Source organism: Hippopotamus amphibius, chromosome 8 (assembly GCF_030028045.1).
Source record: "Hippopotamus amphibius kiboko isolate mHipAmp2 chromosome 8, mHipAmp2.hap2, whole genome shotgun sequence".
NCBI lineage: Eukaryota > Metazoa > Chordata > Mammalia > Artiodactyla > Hippopotamidae > Hippopotamus > Hippopotamus amphibius.
In genome coordinates, this window is record NC_080193.1 from 141,018,875 (window position 1) to 141,043,966 (window position 25,092).

The window sequence follows — 25,092 nt, forward strand, 5'->3', positions numbered from 1 at the left end:
AGCTCTGGTAATCATCAAGTACACGTGAAGGAGAGCTCTTAAATCCTAAATACACATATATAGATATATGTCTATACGTCTAATGATCTACACACACACACACACACACACACACACACACACACACACACATCCCTTCTCATGTAGGTGGCTTAAAACATAAGTTGAACTTACTCTACATTCTTTGTCCAGTCAGGAGGGTTACTCATTGTCATAAACACACAATTCGTCAAAATAGTGCACATAATTAGCATGCTGAATAATGTAGGTTATTGTTAAGGAACATACAACAGAAAACCCAAATCCCTGCAATTATATTATAGGAAACTAACATTGAAAAGCTCAACCTGCAGTTTGGCCAGGACTCAGTGACAAATACCCTGTGGGCAAGTCATCTTATCTCTTTAAATTTCATTATTGTCATTCATAAAATTTGGATAACAACATCACCCTCACAGAGTAGTTGTATAGATTGAGATAATATGTGAGAAAGCTTTATAGAAGCATAAAGTGTGGCTTTTGCTAGTAGTATCAAATCAATCTATTTACCTTCCAGAAGAATTTAGTGGGAAAACTGTGGGAACTCTGGAGCTGTACAGTTTTTGAGCAGAGAGCACTGACTTGAACTAATTTAGTTGATTAAAATAGTAAATTGTTGAGGAAGGCACATCCCTGCAGAATTGTAATTTCTTAAATACCTGTGATACAATATAGTCGAAAACATTACAATTTATATAGTCAAACTACAGCATGGTATTAAGTGTGGGGTTGCTCTAGTTCAACTGAGTTTGTAAACATATAGCAGCATTGGATAAGACTGAAAGTGAATATTCTTCAAGGCCATGACTTCACATTATGTGAATGTGATTAAAAGTCAACATACAGGGATCTTAGCAACATAAAAGTGACTGGGGCAAGTCACTCAGCCTCTCTGTGCCACTAAACCATGGAATTATGGAGCTGAAAGGCACCTTGAAAAACAACTGTTTAATCCCTATATTTTAGAAATCAGAGAAATAAGGCCTAACCTCTAAGGAAATTAGATAACTTGGTCAAGGACTAAAACACAGGTTTCCTGCTTTCACATCCAATATTCTTTCCACTACAGTTTACTGCCAAAAATTTTCCATAAGTGAAAAAAAAAAAGTTTTCATCAAATGACCACATGATGGCACCAGGAACACAAACTAGGATAAGGAAAAGCTCTAGGTAAAACCCTGAACATATAAATTTTATGTTTCAAATCTTTGAATTTTAATAATACCATATTTATATGCTAAGCAATCCCTTGCTATCAGTTTAGAAATAGAATGAGTTTTTAGGTTTTAGAATCTTTTTTTCTAAAAATCAGGTAGGATAAGTTTATGATAATCACCACCCTATTTCTATACTTATTATTGCCAAAGCCATCAAATGAGACATCATGAAAAGGGAAGGTTTTTGCCAATGAATATGAACAGATGAGTTTAGCTGCGGAATCCTTTGTTAACACCAGTGAGAATCACAAAGCCAAATCCCTAAAGACTGGAAACACAATCTCAGCGTCTTTCATTAACTTCCAGAGTCTTTACTAAGCAATCAGTTTTGCGCAGCAGAGTCATAATTCAATGACTTAAATTTGAAATTCAGCCAATATTCCAGTACTTGCTCATAGATTTCATTAGCAAAGTTCAAAAACCAGCTACATATTGGCCAAAGCCCCCTGATCTTCTCCCATGGAAAACATGCTTAAAGGTTAATGCTAAGGTACATTAAGATGCTTTGTATTATAGATACATCTATACTTGGCTCTGGATGTAAATTTTTTGTTATTAGATTATTATTCATCGCAAATTCTAGAAAATCAGAAACTTGTACAATATTGTAAAAATAAACATGGCTATTTTACACTAGATTTGATACATGTAAGTGTTCTTAGAAAGATATATATAATATTAAAGACTTTGTAAGTTTCAGTGACATCTATGTAATTTTAAGAATAAGGCTTATATGAAAAAAAAATACAAAATGAGAGTGATAAAACCACAGAATGTGGACATTTCCCAACTTAATTTTATATTTAGCTACAAAACATTTATAGATCACGTACAAATAGCTAATATTGATTACTTGAAAAGGATATGAATGTACCAAAATCTTAATAGCTATTTTCCTAAGAGGATTGAAGGGAGTTAAAATGTACAGGGCAGAGGTGGCACTGAAGCGGAAGATGGCCTTCCCTTTATTCAATACTATAAAAGTCTGTAAGATAGGAACACATACAAGTATAAAAGTACAAACCATTTAAACTCTATTGCCCACGTTCTATTATCTGTCAAAATGAATTACTCCAATGTTGCAACTTTTTTGACGTGCACCACGAAGACAAACTGTTACTGGATCTCTTCTTAACTAGATACGACATCCAGTGGTGTTACTTACCTTTGACCTGATACTCACCTGCAATTTTGCTGTATGTAAGACAGTTAGCCAAGAGAATTTATTTATTTTCTTATTATTTTAAATATCTGAGTTAAATGAAAGTCTCAAATGGGTGCACAGCTGATTTCATTCTACAGATCTTGACACTACATTCCTTTTACAGTGATTTCAGCTTTCCCATTTCAAATATCTCGAATATTAATGCTGTAAAATGCAAAATCATTCGGTAAAACAAATAATATTTTTGAAATATTCTTTTACCATTTCTGCTTATAAAATAAACATTACCACTCTATTTGTAATAGGAAATAAACAGCCACCATCAAACCCACTCTTGCGTTAGATGGATGTAATCTAATAATCGATTTCTGGAGGCCAAGTTCCCTGGAGAGTATCCGTTGACCAGGAGCGCTAAGTTCTGTATTGGGATTTCTGAGTTAGCTGACACATTGAATTCTAATCCCAATTGGCTGCCTATCTCATGCAGTGCTTTCTTAGCACAGGGGAAAAGCTCAAAGCCCCTGCAGAATCTAGGATCCGTGGATGTGAATGGAATTGGCATTCCAAAAATTAGACATTTTTGAGCACAATTAGCAGTGTGTAGACAAAAACAAACAGCAACGAAAAACAAAGCAGCAACACACAATCGTGTATCAGGGATTCTGCCTCAGTGTTTCCTAAGACCCCTATGTAAATTCAGATGGGGGGAGGGGTCCTATTTCTCTATGAAGAATACACCTTGAGAAGGGAACTCCAAACCTTCTAAATTTAAACTTACCCATTCTTCAAAAATACTGCTTTCTTGCCTAAGGATGCATATCTGTGTAGATCACACTATGACATAGCAAGCATTAATCTTATGTTTACTTTCTACTAAAAATCTTTGACAAGGGTTTATTCTCTACATTTAGTCTTCAGGTCATTTATAGATTTCTCATTTCTTTTCCCCTCTAACTTCGGGGTTTTCTAAATTGAAGTAATTATTCCAAAACATTTACTGCGTTGCTGTCTGAAAATAGCACTTCCTGGCTGGTATACGTAGAAGTGCCCTAAATCAGGGTTGTGAAAAGGGTCCCCCAACCAGTGCTGGCCTCCAACTTGTTCCTGATCTGTGACAAGATTTGAGAGTAAGTATTTAGAAACTCATAAGACAATGTGACAAGTTAATTTTACATCTGTTGAATGTAATAATAAAAAGGAAGGGTGCATTTTCCAGGTCTGCTTTTCATTTCAATTTTCTGGAAATTAATTTTATTGTATTTTATAGAACAGCAGACTCATCTTCACAACAGAGAGTTTGAGATGCATTGCTCTACATCTAACTTTGATTCCATGTTTCCACTTTCATCTTTGATGGACTGTGGGTCCAGAGTACAAGGAAAACTGTATCACCACATCCATTTACAGGAGGGGAGAGTTTCACCTGTGCTTACTGGAGGAGCAATCACCTGTGTCTACAATACTTAGTGCCTTCTTCTCTGGTTCACTCATTGCCCCTGTCCCTAAATGACACTGTGAGATGATCATAAAATGTGAATAGACTTGTGCAATGCAAACGCCTCTGCCCTGAAAGTACACACATGCAAGAACAGAGAAAGGCCCTGAGTGAGCAAATTCAGGACTGAATATGGTCCATCTTGTAAACTTCCTGCCTGTGCTCCCTTTCCCTAAAATTATGCTGAGCGAAACCTGATAGAAATATCATGGCCTAGGAGTGGGGGAGCCACTAAAAACATAACATAGAATGTATCTTTTAAAAATAAGAATTCCCTCATTTCAAATAATATTACAAGCCTAATTTTGGAAAAGAATAAGTTACGGTCCATACAGAGCCTAAATCATGGACTTGAGGGAGATGAAGATGGTGTTGATTGTAGCTCAGTGGACAATAATCCAGCTCTTCCTGAGCAGGCAGGGCCACATGCAGAAAAGATCACCTGTGACCCCGGCTGTGGGACCACCCTCTGGCCCAAACCGCAAGCAGACCTAAGAAAAGAGAAGTAGAAAAGATGGAGAAAGGGGGTGACGAAGCCAAAGGCCAAGCTGCAGAGGCCAGAAGAAGGGAACTCCGCCTTCAGGACCAAGAAGAAAAAGAAGCAAGACTGAGAAACTGAACCAAGAGGAGCCCCAGAAGGCAGAGCCAAGTCCCGGAACTCAGCAGCATGAAGCTAACGAAAGCCAGGGCACCCTTGATGTTGATAAATAATTCTCCATCTAAAAGTCCTTTCACATAGAGGAATTAATACTTTGACACAAAAGTTAAAGGCAAAAGGACACAATTCCCAATTGTTCAAGCCTTACCTGGAAACTTTTACTGATTTTAGGGTATATTCTCTTTATTTACTTATAAAATTCAAAGAATGTATTTTAACTTCATATTTGTAAGAAATATGTGTACAGTGTGTGAGTGCTTACAATTAGAATGTATAATGGAATTAATGAGGTTTTACTGTACAGCAATGTTTGTTCTCCTTTGATTTTTCACAAGCTGTATAGATAGATAAGACATCCTTGATAGAGTTCCTAGGAAGCTGACTATAAGACCAGCATCAAGGGACCATTTCAGAGGGTTTCTTCTGTGAGGACTCTGCTATTCCCAGGTTGAGACATATATATTTACATACAGACTATTCAGATGTTGCTTTAAAGTGTTTATGGATTATTGTAAACAGCTGACTTATAGAGCGCTCCAATATTAGAATCTTGAATCTGTTACCATTTTTATGTCAGTAAGTTCCATTTAGAACTTCATATTTGCTATTTGTAACTGATCTTATATCTATTTCCTCATTTATCTGTATCCATCCTCCTTAAATTTACTTGCACAGAGAAGAAGCCAAACATTTAGTTTATAAGTGTTAAGGATTAATGAAAAGATACTTGCCCCTAAAGACTCTCAAATACACATTTCCCCAAATAATGGTATTGATAGTACTGAAGGGAGAAGAGAGTCAGAAGGGAACACTGTTTACTTACAAGTGGTCAAGTAACTCCAGAATTTTCAAACATATAGATATTTGCCTTCCTCATTTCACAGATGAGAAAGGGATAAAAAAGGAAAGAATTAAAAGTCTAGCCAAGATGTTACTGTAACCCCCCTTACCCATTTTTTTATTGTGATAAAATACACATAACATAAAATTTACCATCTTGACCATTTTAAGTGCACACGTTCAGTGTTGACTTTTGGAAAGAATGTACTGAATGGCTTATTAGAGGAAAGTATCTTAGTATCCTTTAAATCTAATTAGTTTAATAAAAAAATCATTAACATAATTACTCAGGACAATTTTTATTGCATTAAGTCATTTCAACAGAGAAGAAAAACTTCAAAATCGGTGGAGGAGAAATGGCTGATATTGTAGTATTCAGCTTGAAATGGGCTTCTTTTCTTTTTTTCTTTTCTTTTCTTTTTTTTTTTTTTTATAGCCCAAGGCTGTAGGAAACTCATGAAATCATTTTAACCTGAGAATAATATCGTGCCTCGGAACAAATTTCAAAATAGCATTTTGACTGAATTAGAAATGAGATTCCATATATAAAATATCACTTTAAAGACACATTTGTAGGAATGTGACTCTTCATATACTAGATGTTGATCAGGCTTATCACTCATCTCTTCATGTATAGCTACCAAGCTCAAGTTGCATTTAGTAAGTCTCTATACAATAAGCTGTTGTTATGCATGTGTTGTAGTCACCTGGAAAGCAGCCTGGATCTAATTCTCAGCCCAATTGTTAATTCAATTGACTTCAATGCAGAAGATGTGTGTTAAATGTTTAGCACAATATTTGCAAAGCTCTGTGCTAAAGCTTATAGGGAAAACAAAGACCCCAAGTAGTTTGGGGGTAAATAGTAAGTTATGACCGCAAGAAGCTTGAAAACTGGTAAATGTTCAACTATCTATACTAATAGAAGAAAATCTAGAAGGGTAAGTGAAGGTTTGCTTACACCAGAGCTGCCCCATAGAAGTATAATGTGAACTACAAATCTGAGCCACGTATGTGATTTTAAATATTCTAGTAACCATGTTGAAAAAGAAAAAGAAGCAGATGAAATTAATTTGAATAATGTTTTCTTTAACCCCATAAACCCAATACACTATCATATATTATCATTTGGGGATAAAGTCAGTATTAAAAATTATTGAGATAATTTGCATCCTCTTTTCCTACCAATTCTAAGTCTTCAAAGACTGAACTCGCCCCATTTCAAGTACATTTCAAGTACCATGGCCACACGTGACTGATTTCCACTCGAGCAGCACAGACCTAGGCGTAAACCACTCATTGTGGTGCCAGGTCATACTCTCTTCAGCAAGCCTTACCAGGTAAGAATCAATTCCAGCTTCAAAAAGAACAGCAACAAACAGGTAAACACCCTTGGTAATCAAAGTCTGGAAAGCAACATGAGGATATATGAGTAGGGTTTGTTTTAACTTGTGTATTTATTAAGGGTGCGGACTCTGGAATTGGATGCCTGGCTCACAATCTGGCCATGTTGCCTCCCAGCATGGAGAGCCTGGCCTGGACCACTTTTCTGTGATGCATCTGCCTCTTTTGAAAAGTGGGACTAAATACGCTAAGTTCACAGAGGTGTTGTGATTCCAATTCGGTAGGTCAGATTCTGATGTCTAGTATTTTGTACTTTTAATAAACAACTCAGGTGAGTCTGCAATAAGAGCGCTGTGGATCTGTTTTTGTTATCAATGCTTGTGTTGTGCACCTGAATTAAAATCTTTCCCCTTTATATAGCTACATAGTCAATAGGGAAACACAGGTTATAATAATTCGGTAGGATTGCTATTTATGAATCTGTGCTTGTTACTATTTAATAATCTTTCTTTTGTCTCTGAGTTTTTAGAAAGTGATTTGCTTTTTTTTTTTTTTTAACTCGGGATGGACACTGAATTTAACAAGTCATAGTTTTCCAGTTCCCTTTTAAAAATATGTCCATTATCTTAACTTTTCTTTCCATTTGGAGGTCTTGCTCCTTAAATAGTTTAAACCTAAGGCCCAGCTTTGTGTTTATCTAAATATTATTGAAAAATTTCCAAATCACAGGATTAACTCCAAATTTACTGCAATTTTACTGTTCCTAAAGTAAACGTACTGGCAAAAGCAAGAAATAACAGAGGAAGGTGAGGAATGTTCATGAACAATAGAAAAATGCAGAATATACTATTGGTTGATTCCATTCATGCCTTAGCCTCAAAATTTAAAGAGGCAATTTTCAACTTGTACTTACACTGTGATCCAAAAATGTGTTTGGAGGTCAACTGTTTGGAACTTTGAACATATTTTCCCAAAGAAAGGAGATATATATCACATATACTTTTTACACACAGGTTCAAAAGCCTATGTAATTCCTAATTAAATAGAATTCTGTACAATGAGAGTGTGAAACTTTATCCCTGTGTATAAGCAAGTGTGACTCTGAAAATGGTAACAGACTTCTAAGTTGGGCTGCAAGGTATAACTCTCTCCCTTTGATGTTGCCCTCGTATTCACACTAGGGAAATTCTCTGGCTCTATCTTCTGCCAGAAGTGGGGTCAACCTTTTTCTAGCTCTAAGCTGCTGGCTTAAGAAGAGGTTCTAGCGGGAAAGGGCAGAATGAGACCACACAGCAGGAGGAAAGATGCTTCAGAGCTTTGGGTGTAAAGAACTGCAATAGAAAGTCAAGAGACTCCGATTAGTACACATCTCCAAGCATATCTCTCATTCTGGGCCAATTCCACGGCATTTAATTCTTTTTTTTTTTTTTTCCTCATGAGCTTTCTAAATGGTCTCACCCACTTTCTTGCCTTTTTTTTTTTTTAATAACCTGTGTACTCAGGCCAAGATTTCCCTCCATTTCTGGCTCACTGAGGGATGGAAAGCTTTCTCACAGGTTCTCTACCTGACTCTAAAGTGAGTATGTAATACTTTAAAAAATGTTTTCTCTCCCAGTCTTGTTCTATTTTTCCCCTTAGATGAGGGATAATCAGCCTTAAGAACAACTTATGGACTTGTGCCTGCCTTGTGGCTCACCAAGCTTTAATATCCAGTCCTTATCTAATTGCACAGGGGTCTTGAAGCCAGAGATCACAAACCAAAACCCCCACAGAGGTTAAGCAGTGCAAGAGACCTGCCGATTTTTGGCATGCAAATCAGTGATGCCAGATCTGATATTGTATGAGAAATCCGAAATATACATGATTATACGTGTGTGTGTGCAATCTTCTGATTTATAAATCTCAGGCATATTCAAAATGCTAAACAATATTACACGAGGCCAACAAAAATGTGCCTGGGGGTTCAAGGCCTCACAGTTTTGTTTTGTCCTTTTTTTATCTTTGCTTTAAGTTCATGCGAAGGAGAAAAATTTGTACCCAGAAGAGTCTGTAAAACTGCTTGTTCCTAGGCTTTAGCTGGGTAGAATAGTTGTAGTGGGGCCAGGGCTGGAGATAACCCCATAGGAGTTCCCTGGCTGGGCTCCCCTCAGCCAGGGTTACCCATGCTTCTGCCTCTATCTTAGAGAGAAAAAATAAGCACAGGTGAAATGAGAAAATTGGGGGTCAAATATTTCTCATCCCTGTTATCTTCAGCCCATAGCATGCGTGTGGTACACTATTATATGCTCAGTTAATTTTTTCATTGACAGAAAAGGACTAATTGGCTCCATTGTATCGCTGACTTTGCTGTGTGTGAACTTTGGGCAAATCATTACGTGTCGATTTTTACACCTGAATGGAGAAGTTTATAACAATACTAACCTCAGGGTTGTTTAAAAGATGAAATGAGATAAAGTGAAATAAAACATGTGAATCCCCTTAACGAGTTCCAAGTGCCATATAAACACAAGGATTAAAGGATTAAAAATATGTGTCTCTCTGGTTTGCAAATATATATCCACACAAACATTTGTGTATTTGAAAGCAGTGCCAATTTCACACTGGAACTTTGCTCCTCAGCTTCTTTCCTCCCAAATTTCATATTCAGAAAACAATGCCATCCATTTGCTCCCATCTGATACTTAAGTATGACAGCTCCAAAATAGATTCTGTTCCCATCCATTATTCTTTACCTTCATTGTCAAAAATCTAGACGAAGCCTCCATAAAGACTCCCAACTTGATCTTGAAAAATATAAAGTGGACATTGTCACTTCTCTACCCAAAGCCTTCAGAGAATTCATTTTGCCCTTAAACTTCAAATTCTTTAAGATGGACTAAAAGGTGCCTTGATCTAGCCCCAGTCCCACCTCCCTAACCACATCTTACTCTCCTTTTACTTATTATAGTCCTGCTTTGTTACATGTCTTTTTATAGGCTGTTCCCTTTCCATGGAAGACTTCTCTCCTCTCTTCTTTCCGGTCTTGAGATCCCAATTTAATGGCATTTCTTTACAGAGGCACACAATTTAAATTTCCCAAATCTGTCCTCTTTGAAAAAAAAAAAAAAAAAAAAAAACAGGTACTTCTCACCCTATTAGAATCTGGTGGGAAATGTACTTTTCTAATTATTTTAGGAGCTGATGCACTGAGTCTCAAAGATTTTAGTTTTTATAAAGGCAGGGGATGGCCCTGTTGAGCAGAAGCAATGAAACAACAAGTCAGGTTTGGGAAATACTGCCAGCCTAGGAGACAAAGAGCATAGCTTGCAAAGTGGCAGGAGTGGAGGGGCAGGAAAAGCAGCGACAGGCTTTCTTAGATTCTATCACTGACTTCTCTTCTCCACTGGTACCTCTAGTGTGACAACTGCAAGCCCAGAGTAGCATGGTGTTGAGCCATGGAAGCTGACAAATCTGGCTTTAAATCTGGTCTCTGTTACTCAACAGCTTTATGATCTTAGGCAAATTACTTTATCTCAATTTCATCATTTTAAAACAAAGATAAGAATTATCTTGGGAGGACATGTGGGTTAAATAAGAACTGTAAATTTCCTAATGCATAGTGCCTAGGGCAGAGCTATTGTTTTTGTTCGCCTAGCACACCTTCTCTAAAGTCTCCATCTCTTCCTTTTAGAGAAAACCTCTGCCTCACTGTCTGGCCATATGGCTTGGGTGGAGCTGACCCACCCCTTGGTCAACATGTGACACTGATTTGGCCAATGGGATCATCACAAACCCTTGGCTGCGGTGATTGGTTCAGAAGAGGCCATGTGACCTAATTAGAATGAATTCTAGGACTTTTGCAAGAAATTCTGAAGAAAAAACAAGCTCTTTTTCTTGGGGTTACTAGGCTGTGGGATGTTCGTTTCATGCTACTGGTGGTTATTTCTACCATGTTGTGGGAGGAGCCAGCCTGTGAATGCAGCCAGCATAGGTGAAAGTAGAGCCAAAAGGACGGTGTCCTGCTAACTTTGTGTTAGGTGCTGGACCCTTTGATATTAAGACCAGATTTACCCACACATATATTCATTTGTTTGTTTCTTAGTTTGTTTTCAAAAACTAGTTTCTGTTGGTTTTTGGTCACTTTCACTTGAAGGGAAACATTAATATGGCAGGTACTTAATAAATGTAACTGTTATTTTACTACCATCCTCATCATTTGGGGATTGTTTCTGAGGTGGAAATGGGGAGGTGGCAAAGAGGAAAGGGACATAAGGAAGATATAATGGGTGGGTAGGAGAAAGATTTGGAAGTGAGCTGTAGTGCCTCGGAGGTAAGTGAAAGCCTGGGTGACTGGTAATTCTAGAAGAGCTAATGATATATAAAGAAAAATCTTAAATATGAAAATTCATGGAATCCTGAGCTTTTACCATCAACTTCTCTGATTTTCTTTCAAATTACTTTTGCAAGAAAAACTCCCTAATCCCAATTAAAAATGAAACAAACAACTCTCCCTACCCCATATAACAATTAAAAACTTCTGTGGCAATGACAAACCAGGCATGAATTTAAAAATCACAAGTTCCTGTATGATTCTTCATGCAGCCCCCCAAAGGAGGGAGCACCCATCTCTTTCGAAAGCTGATAAAAAGGGAGAATAAACTGTCCTTCAATGGTCGATGAGACAATCAAGGAAAGAGAACATTTTTTAAATGGATACATTTCTACATTCCATAATTAACAAACATCCATTTTCACTACAGATCTAAAATACCTCATTCTATTTCCAGTACACTGTCACACCGTCAAAAGGATACTTCCTTCCATGGTACTAATGAGTCATCTGTAATTTTAAGAAGAGCATGAGAAGGAAGAAGTTTTCTGCAATAAAGAATGGGTGAAGAATTTGAATGTAGAGCCAAATAATGCACAATCAACCAAAGCTACGAAAGGAAACTGTGAAAAAAAAAATCCCATGAGGAAATAAAGGTGTGTTCACAAGCTAAAGTGTGCCTTGCCACACAGATACAGTAAATAAACAAACAAAAGGAACCCAACCTGGAATCATGTTCTGAAGACCACGGGACAGAGCTAACATGGCGTGGAAAATTCTGTGACTGTTATTTTATTCCATAGTTCTTACCCCAGACTTCTGAAGGCTTAAAACATCTGAGGGTCTGGAGTTGCTTCCATGCACCAGGAATGTTCCTGAGACAGTTGCTACTATTTCTTTAGTTACTACTATAGTATCACTGACTGTGGATTAAACTATTTCAACAATTTCAGTAGAAATTTTGAACATTATATAACTTGTACATTTTAAACTGGGGCAAAGGAGATAAAAATATGTGGGCATATGCCATCCAAAAAAACACCATCAGCAGTGACATTTCCATAAGCTCACTGACATTGTCTTTGTAGAAGATCATAGAGAGCTTCACTGTGGTTTGTGTCCTTTCTCTTCTTTACATGTGAATTCCTTACATATATGTATCACTATACTTTAACCCAAAACATAACATAGATTCTGCAACCATTTTTATAATAGGCTTGTTTTGTTTGTTCCATATATTTTTAAGAAAGATACTAGAGACTTGGTATATAGATACAAATGACGTTAAATAATGTACCTGAGTTAAGGCTTAGGGGAGTCATTAGCCTGATTAATATTTGCATATTACAACCCACTCAGGCAATAAAACCCACATCCCCAATATCAGTGATGGTGGGAAATCTCATCCTAAGAAATATTTTCCCCAATGACATTTCCACCATTTAGACCCTTTATTTATGCTGGGAATACTGTGCGTGTGTACTGCATTGTTTAATGACGATCTCCCTGCCAACCTCAGATACTAAAGTCACTAAAGTGAAATTGGTCATCAAATAGCAAAAGAAATATTCATTATTTTTAAAAGGTCATTATTTTTCTAAGCATTCCAACTTCAATCAGAGGAAACGAATTCAGAATTCAAGACTATTCCTCCATACTGAAATAATCCAATTATGAAAGAAAATTTAAGACTAGAAAAGAGTGTACACACAACTATAAAAAGTTTTAAAACATGAAAATGCAAAAGAAGGAAATTTCAAATGCATGGCTCAATCATGTCCTAAGCATGCCATGTTAGTTTTTTTTTTTTTTTTTTTGTTTTCTGTTTTTTTTGCCATGTTAGCTTTTAAGGATTTCAGTCCTGTAAAAAGTTTCACTTGTGTATCTGTTGAATGACTTATATTTGGAGACTTGCTGGATGTCAGCTCAATGTGAAAGCAATGGATGTGCCTTGCCTTGGGGAAACCTCCTTCCTGATAACAATATTTCTCTTATCAGGTTGTGCTTCTCGCACACTGTGATTTGTTCCAAAATGCCAAAATGTTTTTCCTTCCTTACACAATGTGCATTTGAAGATAAGGATAGATGTTAAAGGCAAGTCTGAATGTGAACCTAATAAAGTTTATAAGGGTTACTTCAGCACAAGAATCTGACCGAATGGTCATTCCTTCAGAGCTGGGCTTTCATCCTCAGTTTTAAGACCTTTCTTGTAACTGTTTCAAAGGGTTTGCATCATTTTGTTTTCCATCTGCCTTTATATCCTTTGTTATATCTCATTCATTATAAACCAGTTGTGGACTGCTTTGTTTGGGGACATTCCCTCAAGATGACAATTTTTATCAGTCTAAAAACTCTTTAAAGGATAAGATTGATTGGATGATCTGTTCTACTTGAAGAACAGCTGCCCTTGTCAACATGCATTAGCTTGGTCTTTCTCAACATATGCATTTATTGTTTTATAGGTAAGGACACAGCATAGGAGATGGGATGCTAGATTTCAGCCCTGTTTGATGAAGTGGTAGACTCTGGATGGCGTTAATAATTTTTAGATGGTGATTAGTACCTGAGAGGGCGGGGGCTGGATGTCTAGGGGTAGCAAAATGCCTGCTGAGCATGGAGCCCACTAAATAGATTGGATATGTCCAATGGCTATAAATAAAGTAACATACTTTAGTGTTAATGAATTTCTGGCTAGAACACACCAGAGTCATTACTTCAATAACAGAGTAATTTTAAATAAGTTAAAATGTATGAATAATTGGATTATCCACATTTTTACTTTTTTATACAAATATACCCCTCATAGTCTGCTTAAGCTTTTCAGATATCATATTAACTTAATTTCCAAAGGACTGATTAAATGATAAAGTGCGATTTTTCTCATAATTTAAATGGCAGTTATGAAACAGATAATGGCTTACCTACTAAGATTTAATAATACAATGTCAAAAAAATAAAGTTAAATAAAAGATAATGAATCTATGGAAAATGATTAATCTCTTCCTTTACTGTAAAATGGGCAAATCAGTTTTTAGAAAGGAAAAGTGTGTTACACTTAAACCAGCTATATCCTGAAAAGCTTTTTTAAAAAATCTGAACGTAATTAGGTTTTGACCTCTGAAAGCTGTAGTCATCAATGAGAAGTGATTTACAAAACTGTCTTGAATCCATATACTAAAATTCCAAACTTATGCACTTTTTAAAAACTAACATGATAACTGTACCAGCAACCAAAAGCATCCCTATATGTTTTGGGGGTATTTTTAAGGTGCATGTTTAACTAAAAGATTTCATTTGCTTAATTACAAATTTTGTGCTGTACCTTTCCACCAAGAGTTCACAAATATATGGTTCTAGGTGAGAAAGATAAAATATTGCAAGTTAACTAGTCTTAAATTTAATCTAAAATCAAGACAATAATCTTTTTGGATTTTATTTTTTTCTACACTTTTCTTCTTGGTTTGGTGAAATCATGGTGAGAATGAAAGGCTAGGTGCTTACCATATTCATTTCAAGCATGGATATTCAAATATCACTTATACGTTCTTCAGAATGCTACATTTTTGTTAATCCTTACCAATATCAATATATTTCCACCAAAAGACTAAATAATTTTTTAAACTATAGTTTGTATCTGAATGTTTTTTCCCAATGAAAAAAAGTTTCTTCAGGAAGTTAACTGATGTATTATATATAACATAATATTTATACATAACACAGAAATTGAAAACCCTTATGGCATCAAATTTTGTTCCATGAGAAATTAATACCAATATTTTTGAGGTCTTTATAACTTGTGATAATTTCAGGATTTTCAATTATAGAAGACCCATAAATAGTAAATACGATCTCTGGGGAGAAGTTTTTAATTTGTTAAATTAGCTGCCTACAACTTACATTTATTTTTAGGTATCTGTTGTGGTGCATTTAGGACAGCTCCATCTGTTATGATATAATCAACTTATTTGTCATGTATATGCATAAAACATATGTAAATGTTTTATCTCCTAAACAGAGGGATACTTAGACTTTGTGCTAACCTAGCATGTGTTGGTGCTATAACAGGTCAAGGTATACTATAAGGCAGTTAGCAGTGAAACATGCCTGGTAAAACACTCACTTTCTTATTGATGTAGTAGGGGTCCAGGTCCTCCAGCGGCTCTGACACCATCCCTGGAGGGATGTCGCCATAAATAAAAGGAAGGTTCTTTCCAGCTTCCAAGTCACTATTTGGCTTTGGGCCATGTTCATCATCATCTTTCTTGTCTGGTTTGGGATTCTTAGCCTTTTCTTCTGCAATGCGTCTTTCAATAGCCGCAAGAGATTCTCTGGTGAAGAAGTTGAAGCTGTCAGGTCCTGGTGGTACAAGCACTGTTTGCTCCATCTTGTCATCCTGCACATTTTAATTACCATTTACTCTGCATATGAAAGTCCTAAAAAAAAGAATACAGATATTTTAAGGAAATTAAGATTTTAATATCTACAAACTCCTGTCATGAAATACAAACTAGAGGACTGAAAGGTTCGTTTCCAATTAAATCCAAATGGAATTGCTAAATACAAATTCTTTTTTTGTAGTAAGAACATTTAACTTGAGATCTTTAACATGATCCTTTTAGCAAGTTTTTAAATATGCAAGTCAGTGTTGTCAACTCTAGGCACGCAGTCGTACAGCAGCTCCCTAGAACTTATCCATCTTACGTAACTGAAACTTTATGCCCAATAAATAGCAACTCCCCATTTCCTCCTCCTCCAGCTTCTGGCAACCACCATTCCACTTTCTGCTTCTTTGAGTTTGGCTTAACAAACATGTTTTCTCTCTCGGGTTTGTTAAGTGTCCTGTGTTTATGAATTCTCGTGCTTTGCCGAGATAGGAACTGTGCCATACTTAAGAAAGTAGTTCAAGTATAGCCTTAATTAAAGCACATTAGCTAAATACCACCCTGTCCCAAATGGGCTGTTGATTCTGTGAGCCACCCAGAAGATGAGGATGTAGCCCCGTAGAGCCCGTGGTTAGCTCATCAACAGGATGAAGTGGAAAGGGAGCTGTCTCTGAGAGGATATCAGATCCAACCCTCTAATCCTCACAAGTGGCTCCTGCCCAAGCCGGTCAGAACAGTTTGCTGCAGCCAGATTTAATGACCAGCCAAATAGCCGCTGCTGTCCTGATTGAGCCTTCGTCTGTTCTGAGATACACACAGCTGGAACTGTGACCTGTCACGTCATCAGCCACGCTAGGGCTGGCTTACTTAAACACGTGCAGAAAGAGACGGTGTGCGGTTAGACAGACGCCATTTAGATGACTAAGAACGAGAGAAAGACTAGGCTGGAAAGAAATGACTAGGTTGCGCTTCAGATGGAAGAAGATAGCTGTAGGTGCTGTAGGAGACAGCTGGATTCTCTTATTTCAGGAAAATAAAATAATCAGAAAGAAGACAGTCCCATAAGCTTAATAGGTGTTTTCCTTCACTAAAACAATAATGATATTCTTTCTGATTCTCTAGTCCTATAGTGTGAAACACATTATGAGGACCTGAGGCAAAACTCTAGCCTCTGTGTAGCAGTCAGACTTGACCTGATGCCAGAGGCCAAATCCCAAATGTATTGTTTTAAGGCATATTTAATATCAGCTCAAATTTCACGGATATTACTGAGCCAAAACTTCTCAGAGCCTAAGCTATCATTTGGCCACAAGTTTTATTTGGGCACTACATTATTTCATTAAAGTCAGCAAGCTATGATACAGTTAATTGCAGCTTTGGTGTATATGAACTGCAATAATAAAATTGCTGCCGTAACTACTGTTGAGAGGTTTTAAAAGGATCTCAAATTTCACTGAAGGAGATTCCTATTGCTGTGAGGTTTATGACCATATTTTTCAGGGAGTGGAAGTCTAAACTTATACTCTCCATCCATTAAGTGAACTAACGAAACTTACAGAGGTTCTTACCATCTACCTGCTACTCAACTTAGGGTCTGGAAGAATAGAAAAATTAAATCAGTACATTTAAATCAATGGAAAAAGAATAGTTTGCCTTAAAATTCTACCTGTCCTATAAGGCATCAGCAAAATACTGGCATTTATTTATTTGGAAATAAAGGTTTAGGAAAAACATTTTCTAAGGGAGGCATTTTCTAAGGGAAGCATTTTCTAAAGGAAGCATTATAACATTGACGTATGTATGGTTTTATTTTTAACTAATTATTTTTCGAAGAAAATATGTAAATGATATAAATTCAAACCATTAAAAAAATAAGTGTAAACTTTCCCTTGCATCTTGTTCTCCAACAATCAATTCCTGGTCCCAGAGGTAACCACTGCTATCTGTCTACATATATTTTTCCAGATATGTAATAGGTATGTGCTAATCACATGGATGTATATATACTCACACGTTTTCTGTTTAAAAACATATACTTAGAGTATCTTGCTATACAAACTTTTCTGCACCCTTCATTCTTCACTTAAAATATATATTAGAGTTCATTCCTTATCAGGTTTTATAGATTCAACTCTTTTTATCAGCTGCATGGTTTTCCATTTGTTGTACATACTATAATTTATTGAATCAGTTATCTAGTTATGGGTATTCAGGTTGTTTTCAATCTTTTGTTATTATAAATGAAGCTTCAATTAACATATTTTATACATATAATTTCACATATATGTGAATATATTTATGGTATCAATTTCTAAAGTTGGACTTAGCTGTGCAAGAAGTGAATCTTTAATTTTAATATTATCACAAAATAACTCCCTCTGGAGGTTGAACGAATTAATTCTCCTGACAGCAATGTAACATGGTACCTGCTCATCTACATTCTCACCACATAATGCATTATCATATTTTCAATATATTCAACCTGACTAGGGCAAAAATGGGGTCATAGCATTGTTTTAATTTGCATTTGTTTGAAAATGAGAAAAGTTGAACTTATATGAACATATATGAGCATATGTTTAAGAGCTATATTTTCTTTTCTGTGACTACTTATTTAAATAACGGTCCATGTTTTCATTTTCTTTTCCTTTTTAATCTATAACACCTTTTTAGATACAACATGAACCATTTAATTTTGGGATGTGGGGGCTTTTAAAAAAACATACAGTGTGTGTATTTTTACTTTATGTATTTCATGCTACAGATTTTAAAAATTTTAGTTAAAAATGTTTAATGTTATGTGACGATCAGACTAATTCTTTGGTTTCTAGATTTTGTGTCATGCTCAGGAAAGCAGTCATGTCCCTGGGAGTGTGCAGCGACATATCATATAACACATTTCCTTCTTGAATTTTTAGCATTTTAATGGGTTAGTTTTATAAAGTTAAATCTTTGATCTATTTGGAATTTGTTTTCTATCTGGAGTGAGGTAGAAATTCATTTTTCCCAGTTGTTCTAACACTAATTACTGAATAAGCTAACTTTTCTCCTCTAATGCACTACATACATATAGTCAAGAACAAACTTTACAAACTCTAGATATATTTTCATTCAAGAAAAAAATCAACACTATACAAACCAATCCAATTGGATGTGAGAAACAATTACACTATTTAATAAGGATGAAGTAAAATACAGTTATTTGCATATTATATGATTGTATGCCTAGAAAACTCAATAGAAACATCTGAAAAGTGCCTAAAAGTGGTAAAAGAATTGAGGTGTCTGAGTTCAAAAGTAACATAAAAATTCAATAGATTTCCTTTATAAGAAAAACACAAGTTAAAAAATACAATGGAAGAAACTAGAAGCCTTCCCACTTAGATTAGAAACAAGGCAAGGCTGTCCCCTCTCACCACTTTTCAACATCATACTGGGAGTTCTAGCTAATCCAATAAGCCAAGAAAAGGAAATAAAAGGTATAAAGATTGAGAAGGAAGAAATAAAAATGTCTTTGTTTGCTGATGACACAGTTGTTTATGTATAAAACTCCAAAAGAATTAACAAAAGAACTCCTGGAACTAATAAGCAATTATACCAAGGTTGCAGGATACAAGGTTAACATACAAAAGTCAATTGCTTTCCTATATACCAGCAATGAACAAACAGAATTAGAAATTAAAAACATTCACACAAAACCATTCACATTAGCACTCCCCTCAAAGAAACACTTAGGTATAAATTTAACAGATTAAGTTCAAGGTCTATATAAGGAAAATTATAAAACAGGTCAAAGAAATCAAACTACTAATTAAATATACAAATGGAGATAATACCTGTTCATGGGTAGGAAGATTCAATATTATAAAGATGTCAATTATTCCCAAATTAATCCCTATTTGTCTACTGATCTAGTGATCAATGAAATCTCAATCAAATTATTTTGTGGATATTGACACACTGATTCTAAAATTTATATGGAGAAGCAAAAGACCCAAAATAGACAATAAAATAGTGAAGGAGAATGAAAAATTGACAGTATCTGACTTCAAGAAGCTACACTAATTGAGACAGTGTGGTATTGGTTAAAGAACAGACAGATCAACGTGAATACAGTCAACTGATCTTTGATAAAGCAGCAAAGGTAATAATGGAGTAAAGATAATTATTTCCAACAAATGGTGCTGGAACAACTGGACATCCACATGCAAAAGAATGAATCTAGACACAGACCATATACCCTTCACAAAAATTAACCTAAAATGGATCACAGACCTAAACGTAAAATGCAAAACTAGAAAACACATAGAAGATAACATAGAAGAAAATGTAGATAATCTTGGGCAAGGTAATGACTTTTTAAATAAACACAAAAAGCATGATCTGTGAAAGAAATAATTGATAAGCAGTACTTCATTAAAATTAAAAATTTCTGCTCTATGAAAGACAACACTAAGAAAATGAGAAGACAAGGCACAGACTGGAAGAAAATATCTGCAAAAGACAAAAGCTAATAAACGACTATTATCCACAATATACAAAGAACTCTTAAAACTCAACAATAAGAAAACAAGCAACTAAATTAAAAAAATGGGTCAAATTAACAAATACCTCACCAAAGAAGAAATACAGTTGGTAAATAAGCATATGAAAAGATGCTCCACATCATATATCATCAGGGAAATGCAAATTAAAACAAGGATGAGATACCACTACATACCTATTAGAATGGCCAAAATCCAGAACACTGACAACACAAAATGCTGGCAAAGATATAGAATAATAGGAACTTTCACTCATTGCTATTTAGAATGCCAAATTGCACAGACACTTTGGAAGAAATATTTTCAATTTATTACAAAACAAAACTCACTCTTAGCATATGATCTAGCAATTGTTTTCCTTGGTATTTACCCAAATGAGTTGAAATCTTATGTCCACACAAATGCCTACTTATAGCAGCTTTATTCATGAGTGCCAAAATTTGGACACAACAAAGACGTCCTTTAGTACGTGAACGAGTAAGTAAACTGTGGTACACCTAGAAAAAGGAATATCATTTAACACTGAAAAGAAATGAGCTATGAAATAACATGAAAGAAACTTAAATGCATATATTACTAAGTGGAAGAAGCCTGTCTGAAAAGGTTACATCCTGTATGATTCTAACTATATAGCAATTTGGAAAAGGCAAAACTATGAAGACAGTAAAAAGCTCAGTGGCTGCCAGAGGTTAACCTGGGAAAAGAAAGTCGAACAGGTAGAGCACAGAGGATTTTTAGGGCCGTGAAACTTCTCTGCATGATATTATAATGATGGATAAATGTCAGTATACATTTTTCCAAACCCAAATTTGAATTTTCAGCACCAAGAGTGAAGCCTAATGTAAACTCTAGACTTTGGGTGATAATGTGTCAGTGTAGGCTCATTGATTGTAACACACACACCACTCGTGTGGGATGTTGACAGTGGGCAGTGCTTGTGTGGGAGCTGGTCACATATAGGAACTCTATTTCCTGCTCAGTTTTGCTGCGGACTTGAAAAATGGTCTATTTAAAAGGGGGGAAATACAATTGATGAAAATTTCCTAAATACCATGTAAGAATTTCTTAAAAACTTTGAATAAACCTAGAGAAAAATATAAATGGATAGGAAAGCATATCCTATTCTTGGATAGGAATACTGTATAATAAAGATACAAAAATTCCCTACTGATGAACCTAGGGACACAACAAGAATAAAGACGCAGACGTAGAGAATGGTCTTGAGGACATGGGGAGGAAGGGGAAGCGGGGACAAAGTGAGAAAGTAGTACTGACATAGATACACTACCAAATGTAAAATAGATGGCTAGTGGGAAGCAGCTGCATAACACAGGGAGATCAACTCAATGCTTGGTGATGACCTAGAGGGATGGGATAGGGAGGAGGGGAGGGAGGACCAAGAGGGAGGGGATATGGGGATATATGCATAAATACAGCTGATTCACTTTGTTGTACAGCAAAAACTGCACAACATTGTAAAACAATTATACTCCAATAAAGATCTGAGGAAAAAAAATCCTAAATTAATAAGTTAAAGGCAGCCCCCACAAAAATAACAAGAAAATTTTAGAATTACACAAACTTTGTTAAAACTTTATATGGAAAAATAAACAAACAAAAATAACTGGAAAATTCTTAAAATGAACTCCAGTTTCAAATTCCTTTTTACTGTGAGAGGTGTGAAAGATAAAGTGCTTAAAATCTCCAAATGATAGATTTTTTTTTCCACTAATTTATTTATCTATGTTTAGTTTAATTGCATTATAATTCAATAATATAGCTTGTATCATTTCTGTCTCTTGGAATATACTGAGATCTTTTTGTCCTAATAAAGGTTATTTTTTAAATAACTTCACCAAGAACACAGAAGAGAAGCTTATTCTTTGTTTTAAAGCTACAGAGCTCTGCATATCTCAATTAAGTTTACCTTTATTCTTACTTATTTAGATTTTCTATATCTGTACATGTTTTTGTTCTAGTTGATCTATTATGAGTTGTGAAAGGTGAATTAAAGTCTGTTTTTAATGTGTTTCTATTTTGCTTGTAGTTGTAATTTTTGTTCTATGAAATTTAATGCTATATTATTTGATGTGTAGATATTGCTTATAATCAGATCTTTGCAATGGATTGAAGCCTTTATTACCTTAAATAATCTTCATCTTACTTTAATTTCTTTCCCTCTGAAGACATCTTTGTCTGATATCATGTCATGGCTCCTACTTTTTTCTCATTTGCATTTATCCTGTATGTCTTTGCCCATCCATTTGGTTTCATTCATTTCACTGCTTTAACACTTTCCTTAATGTGTATATGTTTAGATTTTGTCTATAGGTATATTTTAAATATATATGATCATTTTGGCCAATTACTATCTTTCAGAGGGAGTGCCACATTAGAGATCACTGTCCATGAAGTGTGTGGATGGAACAAAACAGTGACTAAAAGCCTTCCTCTTCTCCAGAAATAGTCCATTTGAGAAAAAGCCCTCCAGGAAAATCTCCCTGATTACTGGCTGTTAGTGCTAACTGGAGAAGTAAACAACCAGGAAGAAAGAAGAAAAGCAGTTTACACTGACAAATATTACCACTTCAAATGCATTACATAAAAGTATAAATTAGTTGAGACACTGGAATTACATTTATATTTGAGCAATTTTATCCATATTATAATGACATCATGCTGAGTTAATGAAATTGTTTCTTCAACTCTAGATCTTATATTCAAATATTATCTAAAAAATGTTTATATTACATTAATTGTAAGAATAAATGACATTTTAAAAATTATAATCTATCCCATAAGTTTACTTAGGGAATAACTAAAAACTGTCAAATACAATAAAATGTTAATAGTTTATCAGCAACATTATAGGGAAAAAGTTCTAGATCATATTGGAATCTATACATACTTTGCTAAAAAAGAGAGAAATAAATCATGAGTTTTTCATTTACACTTGAAAAGGAACTTTACTCTTCAGTGTAAACATTTATAACTGCATACTTTAAATGGTCCTAATTTATGGGTGGGAACTCTGAATATCTGTGGTTTTAGTTTTGGCTTACACCTTTCTCTTTACATGAGAACCAGCATTTATTTATTTATTTTTTAAATTTATTTATTTATTTATTTATTTTTAAGAATCAGCATTTAAATATGTCTTTGGGTTGACAGAGGAGCCCTTCCCCCTTTTGAAAGAGACAAAACAATATAACTTTCTTGGTGAGAAGAGACTTTGAAGAGACAGAAGTATTTTCAAGCTGAAAATATTTATACAAAATTTAGAAAAAATTTAGAAAAACATTTAGAAAAAATTGGAAAGAGAACTAAAAAATAGAGAGAGAAAGGTAACTAAGTAACCACAGCTGGGGAGGGAAAACAGGAAATGTATGATAACAGCAAATCTGAAAGAATTTTTTTCAAAAGTTGGGAATAAGTAGTGTAGCGGGCAAGAGAAAAATGGAAGGAAAACAATTCTTTAGGAAGACAAGCAAGACAAAATTAGAAGCCAATTAGATAAGAAATCCTAAAGACGATAAGGAAAAAAAGAACCCAAGAGAAAAGAAATGGAAGCCAGAGGCTGTGAAACAAAAAAGTTGTAAAAAAGCAAAGTAGAATTTGTGAGTGGAAAGAAATACTAAAGTAATAGCAATCGCATAACCAATGTTAATTAATGTGAGTGAAAGAAGAATAAAGGAAAATTTATTAGAATGTGCAAGTATAAATGAAAGAAATGATACATCCTGGTGATGCCAAACTGATGTAAAAAAGGGGGAGCTAAATCCACAGCATTAGAATTACATGTTAGTAAAATATCACACATTCTTGGGGGCCTTTGTAAGATCACAAAGTTAATGATAATATTTTATGTCACTTCTAAGACTTTCCTAACTCATTACATATGTTATTATAATAAGTTTTATTACCAGATAAGGTTTTGCTTCTTGACATTTCATCTCTCTCTTTCCCTTAGAAGATGACACATACATTACATATTGCACTTGAGTAAGCATTCATCACAGCCAAAATATTTTCCCAAGGTGGCTCGGAGGTGGACACTATGGTTTCGGTTACCTTCGTGGTACAGAGAGAGGAGCTGCAATTAAAATAACCTTAACTCATGACATCTCACAGTTCAGATGTCTTTGGGCACCTGAATTGTTCTACCCAAATAGAAATATCTACAACAGCTCAAATGAAGCATCTCATTTTCAGTGTGGCATTTCACATGTCTTAAACATGAAGGCAATCTTATAAATGCTTTATACTTTAAGAAATATCAAATGTTGAAAGAAAAATAAGAAATCATCTATTCCATCCCTCTCATTTAATAGAAAACAAACTGACTCAAAGCAAAATTGACATTTCTTTGTTTAGAATTTGTGGGATTCCTACTTCCAAAATAATTTGTCCAGGGTCACAGCTTATTAATGAACTGGGTTCAGAACTATATTTCCTCCCAAACCACTGCCTGCCCATTTTTAATAGTTATGAAATAATTTTTAAGTACTTACATGATTTTAAACATAAATAAAATGTACGCTAATATAAATTAGCTGTGTTAAAGCAGTATTCACTCAATGAATTATATTCCTTGGAAAAACCTAAAACAAATCTAGTAAATGAAGTATTTTGACAGAAATGGAAACTATTTTTAAAAATCTGAAAAACAGGAGACACCAAAAAGGGAAAAAAAGCGATCATAATATTTAAATTTAGAAATTGTGTCATGCAAGTTTGAAACCTGATGAATTACCTTTCCACTGTCAATTTATATTTTACTTCTATAACTTTTTTATGTTTTGCTAAACCCATTTCTACATACCACTGAGCAGAACACTTTGTATCATCAGCCCCACTGAAAGGTCTTCTTTCTTTCTTTCTTTCTTTTTTTGCATTTCTAAAAGATAATATTTCATTTAAAAATACCATTATCACAACCTAAAATAAATAACAAAAATTTTAACTTTAAACATGCTAAAGCAGAATTTCAAAAACTCCTTTAAACAACAGGACACCATCAATGATATTCAGAAATTCACACTAGCGTAGTGGTTCAAGGTCTGGATTCTAAAACCAGATGCCACTTTGCAGTGATGCAGTGT

The 25,092-nt window shown here is 35.0% G+C and overlaps 1 protein-coding gene across 6 annotated transcripts in view; it reads right to left on the reverse strand.

The window, feature by feature from the left end:
- LOC130858752 (sodium channel protein type 1 subunit alpha) overlaps window positions 1-15,448 on the reverse strand; it is an 83,708-nt gene extending 68,260 nt beyond the window's left edge. For all 6 annotated transcript variants that reach the window (XM_057745718.1, XM_057745717.1, XM_057745715.1 and 3 more), the window contains exons 1-3: window positions 15,185-15,448; window positions 2,123-2,241; window positions 175-264 (exon numbers count right to left, since the gene is read on the reverse strand). In XM_057745718.1, the coding sequence (XP_057601701.1) occupies window positions 175-264; window positions 2,123-2,241; window positions 15,185-15,448 (473 nt within the window). The remainder of the gene's footprint in view (window positions 1-174; window positions 265-2,122; window positions 2,242-15,184) is intronic.
- Between the last annotated feature and the right edge of the window lie 9,644 nt (window positions 15,449-25,092).